The sequence below is a fragment of the Oncorhynchus clarkii genome, chromosome 21 (genome assembly GCF_045791955.1).
Source record: "Oncorhynchus clarkii lewisi isolate Uvic-CL-2024 chromosome 21, UVic_Ocla_1.0, whole genome shotgun sequence".
Classification (NCBI taxonomy): domain Eukaryota; kingdom Metazoa; phylum Chordata; class Actinopteri; order Salmoniformes; family Salmonidae; genus Oncorhynchus; species Oncorhynchus clarkii.
This window is the reverse complement of record NC_092167.1, coordinates 36,299,799-36,312,106: the sequence shown is the minus strand read 5'-3', so window position 1 is coordinate 36,312,106 and position 12,308 is coordinate 36,299,799. Positions and strand designations below refer to the sequence as shown.

The 12,308-nt window shown below is 40.3% G+C and overlaps 1 protein-coding gene across 2 annotated transcripts in view; it reads left to right on the top strand.

Moving 5' to 3' along the window:
- LOC139378979 (adhesion G protein-coupled receptor L3-like) overlaps window positions 1-12,308 on the top strand; it is a 300,766-nt gene that overhangs the window by 276,655 nt on the left and 11,803 nt on the right. For both annotated transcript variants that reach the window (XM_071121642.1, XM_071121641.1), the window contains exons 19-21: window positions 8,514-8,682; window positions 9,031-9,156; window positions 10,664-10,760. In XM_071121642.1, coding sequence (XP_070977743.1) covers window positions 8,514-8,682; window positions 9,031-9,156; window positions 10,664-10,760 — 392 coding nt within the window. The remainder of the gene's footprint in view (window positions 1-8,513; window positions 8,683-9,030; window positions 9,157-10,663; window positions 10,761-12,308) is intronic.

Sequence of the window (12,308 nt, the reverse complement as noted above, 5' to 3'; positions counted from 1 at the left end):
GATTTCAACTCTATATCTGACATGATACAGGTGTCTCCTTATTAAGCCCATAACCATGTGTGTGAGGTGTATACTTTTGTTTCAAAGTAGATTTGTGTAAGAACACCAAGAAACACTCTGTGTGACCCTGATTGAGCGCAAAAGATTAACTGGCATTGCAATTTATGAGTGACAATTAATAAGTATAAATAAATGTGTTTTAATATCAAATGTTATTTGTAACATAACAGGTAGACCTTACAGTGAAATGCTTACTTACAAGCCCTTAAACAACAATGCAGTTCAATAAATAGTTAAGAAAAATATTTACTAAATTAACTAAAGTAACACAATAAAATAACGAGGCTATATACAGGGGGTACCAATAGAGTCAATGTGCGGGGGCACAGGTTAATCAAGGTAATTTGTACATGTAGGTAGGGCTAAAGTGACTACGTCTAGATAATAAACAGTGAGTAGCAGCAGTGTAAAAACAAGGGGGGTGTCAATGCAAATAGTCCAGGTGGCCATTTTATTAATTGTTCAGCTGTCTTATGGCTTGGGGGTAGAAGCTGTTAGGGAGCTTTTTGGACCTAGACTTGGCGCTCCGGTACCGCTTACCATGCAGTAGCAGAGAGAACAGTCTATGACTTGTGACTCACTGTGCTTTGGGAAACAAAATAACCATCTATTGTGATATCACCACAATAACAATTGGATAGCATGTTGAAGGTTAGGTCATTCCTAGACTTAGTTCATTTAAATTTGAATCATATCTGTGTTTTATGCCCATCTTTGCTGGTGTTATGTGTTCATTATGTGGTGTAATTCAAGGTAATTTGTTGGTCGTTTCTTTTAACATTAGTGCATAATGACACAGTGGGGCCTTTTCTCCTCTAGGAGCCGTGTCAATACAATGACACAGCATTTTTGTGGTGTTGACTTGGTGTAATTACAACCAGGTGTCAGGGTAGACTTATTTTGTGGCTAGGCTAAAGTCATTTCTCTGCCTCTACCAGTCCTAAATCCTCCAGTTGTTTTCTATGTTTTACCTGTCCTCCTGTTTGAAGACACTGGTGGCATCGGTGTGTTTTAAGGCGGTGATACTAGTGGCACCATCTCGAGCGTCTTGTCACTGCTTTTGTCAGAGTGGAGTGAGCCTCTGCTGGCCTTGTACTCTCAGCAAGTGTGCACATACACACCCACACACACATACTTTACACAACCCGCCTCACACTCTTTCTCGCTTTATTCCTATGCACACACACACACACACACACACACACATTATATAGTTCGCATTCTAGCAGGTGTTGAGGTCAGTTTTCCAGAGGATGCCTGCTCTGTGAACTCCGAGTGACATCCCTGTCTAAATTGTAATCCCGAGCTGATGGGAGAGCTGGGTAAACACTCGACTGGACAGGACCGTCTGTATCAGAATCAATAGTAATCTGTTGGATACCATTGATAGCAGTCTGAGACATGTTGGTGTGACAGAGTTTAAAGCCCAGAGCTGTGCATACATCCGCGACTCAATAACAACCAGTTAAAACCAGGTTAGTAAATATGATTATATGTAATAATGGGCCATGAATACTGTCGTGCCTCTGCGACTATGGACTCTTATTACAGCAAGAATGACCATCAGTTTAGCTTGCTTTTGTTTCATTCTAGGATCTTAATGTGAGCGCCCTGTTGCAGGAGAACTTTCCTTGTTACACTTATAGTGTGTTTGAGATTTAAAAAGGCTTCTGAAGTTTGTAATTTCCACTTCCACTGATTTTTCCTTACAAAAAAAGTAGCACCCCTACAAAAATCCAATATTATAATCCACATAATAATTCACATTTCCTCTTGTTGCAGGATTATTGAGAGCCTATGTTACAGCCGGATTATAAAATTAATTGTTTTTTTACCTCATCAATCTACACACAATACCCAATAATGACCAAGCAAAAACGGGTTTCTATAAAAACGGAAATATCACATTTACATAAGTATTCAGACCCTTTACTTTGACACAATCCTGTCTCGGAGCTCTACGGACAATTCCTTCGACCTCATGGGTTGGTTTTTTTCTCTGACATGCACTGTCAACTGTGGGAACTTATATAGAAAGGTGTGTGTGTCTTTCCAAATCATGTCTTAATCAATTAAATTGACCACTGGTTGACTCCAATCAAGTTGTAGGAACATCTCAAGGATGATCAATGGAAACAGGATTCAACTGTCTCATAGCAAAGGGTCTGAATACTTATGTAAGAAAATGAATTAAAATATTAGCAAAAACTTTAATAAACAACTGTTTTCGCTTTGTCAATATGGCGTATTATGTGTAGATTGATACAAAAATGTAAATATTTAATCAATTATAGAATAAGGCTGTAACAAAATGTGGAAAAAGGCAAGAGGTTTGAATACTTTCCGAATGCACTGTTTTCCTGTACAGTAGGTCAACCATCTTAGTGCTAACATGTTTGACAACAGCTGTTGATACTGTGACCTGATTTTGAACCTAACGGGTTATTGAGTAGATAATCATCACCAACTGAGTGTTTTTAAAGGCGACTGGAGAAATTTAAGCAAACCATTTTTTTTTAAATGTTTACATTTTAAAGTTTAGTAAAGACAAGATTTTTGAACACTCCCTAGCCGTTTATCAAGCAAGTGTTACGATTTCGTCTAAGAATACTGTGAATGAGTTATAGATGGTTCCTTTTAGATGCATTGCCTTGTTTGTCTGTGGAGAGAATATTGACTTGCGTTCGTTCTCTGCATCATAGGATTTATCACACTAGTCTACCTTGGCCAATCAGAAACCTCACCTGCGGACTGTCTCTCAGACCACACCATAAATGTCACGACCCCTTCTCTCCCAGCTCTGGCGTCTGATAGACCTACCTCTAGATTTATGTATCTCATTCACCAGGACTACGTCCCAAATAGCACCCTATTATTGTGCAGAGCCTTATGAGCCCTGGGCAAAAGTAGTGTACTATAAAGGGAATTTGGGATGCAGACATGGTCAGTGTGTCCAATGCTTCCCCTCTGCCCTGACAGTTTGTCAAAATATGGCTACACTCTTCGTTACTTTTGAATGGACTGTAGCACATCAGTTCCAAATCATCAGGTTCGATACGATTTAGGCTGCTACTAACAACGTGAGCTGCTACTAACAACGTGGGCTGCTACTAACAATGTGGGCTGCTACTAACAATGTGGGCTGCTACTAACAATGTGGGCTGCTACTAACAATGTGGGCTGCTACTAACAATGTGGGCTGCTACTAACAACGTGGGCTGCTACTAACAACGTGGGCTGCTACTAACAACGTGGGCTGCTACTAACAACGTGGGCTGCTACTAACAACGTGAGCTGCTACTAACAACGTGGGCTGCTACTAACAATGTGGGCTGCTACTAACAATGTGAGCTGCTACTAACAACGTGGGCTGCTACTAACAACGTGGGCTGCTACTAACAACGTGGGCTGCTACTAACAATGTGAGCTGCTACTAACAATGTGGGCTGCTACTAACAATGTGGGCTGCTACTAACAATGTGGGCTGCTACTAACAACGTGAGCTGCTACTAACAACGTGGGCTGCTACTAACAATGTGGGCTGCTACTAACAATGTGAGCTGCTACTAACAACGTGGGCTGCTACTAACAACGTGAGCTGCTACTAACAACGTGGGCTGCTACTAACAATGTAAAATTGATAGAGATATTTTAGTATTTTTACGTCTCGACTCCTGCTAGTTGGTAATTAAGTAGGATCTTTCTCTTATATTTTGTGCTCTTTATATTTTGACGTCAAACTTCATTCATTTCATCACTTTGCTTTGTTTTGTAATGAATGTTCCATACTCACTCACTCACTCACTCACTCACTCACTCACTCACTCACTCTCTCACTTTCTTTTCTTTAGATTACTACTGCATGGTGCCCTTTCTGTCTTATTGAATCATTTTTGGTTTAGTTTTTAACCCCTTATTCTTTTTCTTTCATATTTTCTTCCTCGTGGTAGCTATCGTTATTATGATGGAATCATTATTGTGGAATGGCACTGGTAAGATGTAACGTATTTCTACAGAGGACTGCACTATTATGTCTTCACATATACTGTATTGCGTGTGGACCCCATTACCCTTCCCTTTAAACATAGTACTCTTTCCCACGTGGCAGTAGTTTAGCAATTCCTCATCTGTTTGTGGTGTGCTGTGTTGGCGTAACCCGTTGTATTTTCGCCCCCACTGGTATTGGTACTCTAAGATTTAGCTTCGTTGTTCCTTTTGGCACAAATTGGATGCCGTTCTCCTCTCTGACTCAAACTTTTACTAAACTTTGTCTGGGAAATGGCTGAGCGTTCATGACTGCAGTCCACAAGATGCTGAGAAATGTGCGCTTTTTCATGACACAACTCTTTCATGACTGTTTAAAGCACATGGAGTAGATGTACTGTATATGCCTCATGGCAAATAAATTGAGGAGTTCGTTACATGTTGAGGAATCCCCTTACAATAGACCCTGAAAGAATATGCAAATTAAGATGGTATCGTTGCTTTTAAAACGATCCTGTTCCTGCATCAAATGCTCTAAATGTATATCTGAAGTAAACAATTTCAGGTAATTAACATTTTTCAGATGCATGGCTTTAGTTAAACAATTAGCATCCCGCTGAGTAGATCACAGCATTTCTTCTTTCCTTTCAACTCGCCAATGAGACTCTTTTATGCCGAGGTGAAAGGCGACTCAATTGACCAATTGCGATCAGCTTTGAAATGCATATCACCTCTCAGAATTGTCTCTTTTGTCTCTTTTCTAAAAAGGAAATTGGTGCCAATTTAATGTGGTTGTTGTATTAGAACACTTTACTCCTCAGCTTCTTTTCATTTTTGATATTTATACCCGACTATTAACACAATGAACGCTTTTCCCTCGTTTTCCGGTGAATGCGCACAAGTGCTCTTTTTGCGGCGGTGGAACCATTGAGCGTGTCACTCGAGTGGCATCATTGCGAGGGTATTCACTGGCTCAGCGGGAGCTACTTAAGCTATTTTGGCAATGGGCCCAGGTCTGTAGGACTGAAAGTGGTACGGGATTAATTAGGAGAGTTTCTCAACTTAAATAAATAAATAATCAAATGCAGGAATAAATGATGCACTTTTGAAAGACGTTTTTAAATAACAATGCAGAAAGGCTTCATATAAAGTACATATTTTGAACTTTTCCAGAGTGAAAGCAGGAGGACATTGTTGGGGATATATACTTCCTTGAACCATGTTCTTCCAAGATAGCCCTCACGGGAAAATGACAATCATCATCAATTCTTAGTTGCAGATGTGGAAAGCAACGGTGTCCAGATCCAGTACTCATTACGTTGAAATATACAAACCAGGAAAGATATGATAAATATTCTATTTATGTCCTGTTCATGTCCTCCCTACTACTTTTATTATGTCCTCTGGCATCTCTATCCAATTTCCACTGTTCGAGTCGTCCATCCCTTTGCAAAATGTCCATAGTTCCAGGTCAATATTTCCCTCTTTTTTTTCTGCACCCTCGTCTCTCTGACCGTCTAGGGGTAAACCAGCTTGATGAAGTGCCTCCCCCAACAGGTCATTAAGATAGAACTGGGAAAATTATGTTTAATGGTTGGCCCCAGTAATTTCATACATTTATTTTTGCCATCGCACCTGGACCATTTATTACGATTGAGGCCGACACCCACCTGTATTTATTGAGGATTGGAAACGCCCGAGATAATTAGGTTTAGCACCTGCAACTCACTCACAAAATACGAGTGAGAGCAAGAGGATTCTGGCTGGAGATACGTCGGATGTAATCAGTATAGTGTTTTATTTGATCAGCCATTTTTTTAATATTTCCTGTTTGTCTTTGTTTGTGTCTGTGGTAGTCCCCCTGAGCTCTCTCCTTTAACTACACTATATATGCAAAAGTATGTGGACACCCCTTCAAATTAGTGGATTTGGCTATTTCAGCCACACCTGTTGCTGACAGGTGTATAAAATTGAGCACACAGCCATGCGTTCTCCATAGACAAGAGCTAGAGCTGGTGGGCCACTCAAGCTCACAGAATGGGACCGCTGAAGCTCGTAGCGCGTAAAAATTGTCTGTCCTCGGTTGCAACACTCACTACCGAGTTCCAAACTGCCTCTGGAAGCAACGTCAGCGCTATAACAGTTTGTTGGGAATTTCATGAAATATCACACAATATCAATTTCACACAATATCACCATGCACAATGCCAAGCGTCGGCTGAAGTGGTGTAAAGCTCGCAGCCATTGGACTCTGGAGCAGTGGAAATGCGTGCTCTGGAGTGAAGAATCACTCTTCACTATCTGGCAGTCCGACGGACCTATCTGGGTTTGGCGGATGCCAGGAAGAATGCTACCTGCCTGAATGCACAGTGCCAACTGTAAAGTTTGATGGAGGGGGAATAATGGTCTGGGGTTGTTTTTCATGGTTCGGGCTAGACCCCTTAGTTTCAGTGAAGGGAAATCTTAACGCTACAGCATACAACACGATTCTAGACGATTATGTGCTTCCAACTTTGTGGCAACAGTTTGGGGATGGCCCTTTCCTGTTTCAGGATAACAATGCCCCCGTGCACAAAGCAACATACAGAATTGGTTGTTGAGATCGGTGTGGAAGAACTTGACTGGCCTGCGCAGAGCCTTGACCTCAACCCCACCTAACACCTTTGGGATGAATTGGAACTGCGAGCCAGGCCTAATCGCCCAACATCAGTGCCTGACCGCACTAATGCTCTTGTGGCTGAATGGAAGCAAGTCCCCGCAGTAATGTTCCAACATCTAGTGGAAAGCCTTCCCAGAAGAGTGGAGGCTGTTATAGCTACAAAGGGTGGACCAACTCCATATTAATGTCCATAATTTTGAATAAGATGTTCGACAACCAGGTGTCCACATACTTTTGGCAACGTGTGTAAATGTAAGCATGTAGCTTTCAAAATCATTTTTCTTTTAATGTTTGCTTTGGTGTTTTGTTTGATTATTGATTTAATTGGATGTTTTTCATTTATTTTGATTATTCCGGTCAGCTATGAGGATTACGAACCTGAGATCAAGTAAGTAAAATGGACCATCATATTTATGACACACCGTTCATTAGCCATTCATTTTCTCACAACAAAGTAATGAGTAATGTTGATATCACCTCCTGCCTTTACTAAATGTTAAGTGACGCTCTCGGTCAAGTCGTAGGGAATGCATACAGACATAGTACCACACATCAATATTCTCTACAGTAGGTGCACTTCTCTTGGAAGTCATCTCCGAACCCAGAACCAAATCTCCCGGTTTGTCACGAGGGACGCAGTCATGTACTGTGCAATTTAAGCTTTGAAGAAAGTAATTATGTTTTCATAAATTCCTTGATTTTGAATGCACAGGTATTTCTGATTATACTAACACAAGTATTCAGAGCTTAATTATCTGTCAAGGCCTTTGGCACAACCCTCGGGCACCACATTCAAAATACTGTGTTCACATGCAATTTGCCTTCCAGTGATTATGCCTTATATGCTAGCCCTGAGGTCATACAGGCTGTATCGCCTATTATTTACACATTCATTATACACCAAGTACTCATTTGATATTGGAGAGTTACCTTGACTTTTCACTAGAGTTTTCTACTGCTACTACTCCTGAGATGATAATAATAGTGTGTCTCCCATTTTCAAGTTTTTTAAAGACTATTTCTATGGTCTATTGGTCTGTTACTTTTCAAACACGTAATGGATGCAACACATGAGAGAAGGCGAGCGAGAGAAAAATCCTAGGTGTCCCCTAGGAGCAGACGATAACAAAAGACAAAAACAAGATTAAATTCAATTTCACTCCTTTTTTATTTTATCTCGAGTCGATTTGTTTCCTCTGTCGATTTTCCACTTCATTTCTCTCCTCCCTCCCGCCTTCCCTTCGTCCAGAACTTTTGTCTGTCTGGTGGGCATTTTATTTCCTCCTGTGTTTGTCTTTATTATTCATCACTATGTTCACAGACCAAGGTTGCAAATAGATTGGGGGAGGTCTGTAAACTAATTCTTGCAATATGTACTTTTTCAACCTGAAAGTTTGCTTTGAAATCTTTCTTTGCGTTGTGCTTCAGTGAACACCTAGTCACGATGTTCCTTCTGAGTTGTGTACTACTGACAGAATGGTAAGTGGGAAGTCTAAGAACAGTCACCACTTCCTGCATCTGGTCTCGAAATGTAGAACCAGACGAAGACCTTTATTACACTTTGTGCATTTCCACCTTTAGCTTCATGGGACAATGACATATTTACGTCGTTTCAGACTGTACTGTCAATTCGTAGTTTAACCAGCTGTAAGTATGGTGATGAGCATAATTCACGTTCATTTCTTTAGGAAATGACAGCCAACAAAAGGTGAGGGCACGCAACTTAAAAGTCATTGAGCTCATTTGGTACTCCTGTGTCAGTTCTGAGGACGTCCAGAATGTTGACATTGTCTCGACGTTGTGTTTCCAGGTCGTGGGTGATTGGGGCCATCGCTTTGCTCTGTCTGCTGGGCTTGACCTGGGCCTTCGGCCTGATGTACGTCAACGAGAGCACGGTCATCATGGCCTACCTCTTCACCATCTTTAACTCCCTGCAGGGCATGTTCATCTTCATCTTCCATTGTGTCCTCCAGAAGAAGGTACGCGTTTCCTTCTAACCTTGTGGTCCAGTGCCCGTATACAGAAAGTATCTCAGCGAAGGAGTGCTGATCTGGGAATCGTGTTAATTGGGATCTCAAGGCAAAAACCGATCCTAAATCAGCACTCTTACTCTGAGGAGCTTGATACAAGTTAGCTCCTCTTACTAAGAAGAGTTGGTCAAAGCACTTTCAGATGGGGAGCAGGCTAATTTCACTGCCCGTACCATCATAAAAAAGTGAGGTTGTTAACTCACAATCTCACAATCAAAAGTATTGTAGTTATTTAACTACATCTGAATTGGAATATGTGTGTTTGTGTGCGTGCGTGTGTGTGTGTGTGGTTCACAGGTGCGTAAGGAGTACGGAAAGTGTCTGCGTACCCACTGCTGCAGTGGCAAGAGTGTAGAGAGTTCCATTGGCTCTGGGAAGAGCTCAGCCTCCCGCCCACCAGGGCGCTATTCCACAGGGTCACAGGTAGGAGGCGCCTTTCTTCTCAACTCTTTCAGCTGTCAGTGTATTCTGTTGATTACAAGTATATCTGATATTTATTTGTTTCTTGATTCTACCTCCTGGTGTAGACCAGATAATTTATTTTATTATGTTTATTGTATTTACTTGATCAAATAGTACATTGTTAATTAATAGTTAACAGTACACAGTACAAATAGTCAACAGTACACCATCAGCCCCTGTCACGATGAAAACTGATTTCAGCATCCATAACCCTTGAATTACATACAGCAGCACATTGACAACCTACCACTACCCCTATTTTTTCCCCCCTGAACCGCATGTGAACGGAAGCGCTCGTAAACACGCCGTAATTTATCGGCAACTCTGAGACTTTTAAATTAACGTGTAATTAGCAAAGTACATCGTAAACAGGTGTGCTCTGGGTGGTTACAATGGTAGGGTTCTCTCACTCTCTAAATAAAAGTTGGAAGGCGTGAAAGTGAGATTTGGATAGAGTGTCGTGTGTGTTTATATGGCCAGTGAACAATTCTTCGCCCACCCGAAACAGTGCCTATAGAAAGTGTACACGTTCAACTTCTTTCACATTTTGCTCCGTTGAAAAAAGTTGAAATGGATATCGTTGTAGCTTTTTGTCATTGATCTACACAAAATACTCCATAATGTCAGTATTTTTTTGTTGTTGTACAAATGAATAATAATTGAATAACTACAATTTAGTTGTTGCATAAGTATTCACCCCCTTGGTTTAAATCTAAATTAGTTCAGAAGTAACATCTGGCTTAGCAAATCACATAATAAGTTACATGGACTCACTGAAATAATAGGGGTTGAAATATTTTTTTTCCTCTGTCCCCCATCAGTCAAGAATTGAATTTCAAGCACAGATTCAACTACAAAGACCAGGGAGCTTTTCGTAAGCCTCACAAAGAAGGGCAGTGATTGGTAGATGGGTAGCAATAACACATCTGACATCGACTATATCTTTAAGCATGGTCTAGTTAATAATTATGCTATGGAATGATGTATTAAACCACCCAGATACATCAAATATGGAGTCATCCTTCTGAACTGAGTAGGAAGGAAACTGTTCAGGGATTTTACCATGAGACCATTGGGGATTTTAAAACAGCTATAGAGTTCAATGGCTGTGATGGGAAAAAACTGAGGATGGATCAACAACATTGTATTGACTCTACAATAATGACCTAAATGACACATTGAAAATAAGAATACAAATGAATACTTATCTAATCAAGGTATGTTAGTGTTTTATTTTTCATTCATCTTTTTTTTTTATAAAGAGAGCATTTTTCTTCCACTTGGACGTTACTTTGAGTATGTTGTGTAGACCGTTGACATAAAATGACAATGAAATCCACGACACAAAATGTGACTTTCTAAAGGCGCTGTACTTTCTAACTGGAGGCCACCTAGTCTTTGAGCGCTGATTCACATTACCGTTACAAAACCCCACTGATGTGTTAGTTGTGTTGTTCCCCCTCTGCAGAGCCGGATCCGTCGGATGTGGAACGACACAGTCAGGAAACAGTCGGAGTCATCTTTCATAACCGGCGACATCAACAGCTCAGCGTCGTTGAACCGAGGTAATAATAATTAGTCAGTTAGTCACCACGCATGCTTGAAGGCCCTGCAACCCACCAGCCTCACTTTTAGGTTTTCAGGGTTGTGTGATGTCAAGGAAGAAGGGAGGAATTGCATGTGCCGGCTTTTGTTCCGCCAAAGCACAAAGACGCCGTTTTCTTTTGTCTGGATTGACGAATAATGGTCTTCTGTCTGGACCTTGATGGTCTGAATCAGGTGTGTTAGTGCTGGGACAAAAATGCTCATCCAGTGTCCTGACAGTGAAATATGCTATCCATCAAGTCAGCATAGTGTGGGTGGTTTTCACACTTGATCGTGACATGGTTGCTGGACGAAAGGTGGTCCACTTTGTGTTTTGTGCACAGAACAAAAGTATTTGTCTCCAACTCACCTTCTCATATTTATATGTACAGTACCAGTCAAAAGTTTGGACACACCTACCCATTCCAGGGTTTTTCTTTATTTTGACTATTTTCTACATTGTAAAATAATACTGAAGACATCAAAACTATGAAATAACATATGGAAGCATGTAGTAACCAAAAAAGTGTTAAACAAATCAAAATATATTTTAGATTTTGGATTCTTCAAATAGCCATCCTTTGCCTTGATGACAGCTTTGTGCACTCTTGGTGTTCTCTCAACCAGCTTTATGAGGTAGTCACCTGGATAGTCCCACTAAGCACAAACCAGTTGGTGTGTTCAAACCTTTGACCTGTACTATATATATAAGGGGTCCTATTGTTTCTAAAATAATTATGAATCACTTTATTGAATTAGTAGCTAGGTCATTCCACCAATTAGGTACCTTTTTGAGTAGTGTAAATACACACATTTTTTTACATTATGTCATAGACATGTTCAACTTAATAAAATACACCATCTCAAGAAGTTAAATAAAAAAAGGACTATAGTAAGTGCCTATTCAATTCCAAATAAAGTAACAGGATTGACTGTAACAGGACTGACCGTGTTGACAATTTAATTTTAAATCAGTCATAAATCCCCTTGTGACATGGGCAATGGACGCTGCTTGTGTGCAACAGGTAGGGACAATTGTATGCAAGCTTCACCCCCCAAAAAATATTTATTAAAACATTTCTAGCCTGTCTACCTATGGATAACAGGGTTAACGTGTTATGCTCGACACGCTCAGTTTTCCTTCACAAAACACCAGAAAATGTCAGAAAAGAGTAAAACCAACTCACCTGGTTTTACACTGATTTGACTGGTTTTTTTTGTGTTTTTTTAAGAGTAGTCTCACCATATTAAAATAAGTTCAATTCACGTAACCTTCAAATGAGGGACAGGTTGTTGTTGTTTTTTACCTTAAAATGAATCAATAATAACATGAAATAAATTATACTCTTCAGAAATGACTTTACAATGATGGTGAAAACCTGGAGACATTTTGAGGTTAAGTTGGTTAAAATCTTTCTAGAAGTCACAGAAGATGCTGCATTTTGGCTCTTTAGTGTGTTTTCATTCATTCATTTAAAAAAAAAAAACAGATTTATAGAGTAGTCCATGTGGTCTACAGTGCCTTACAG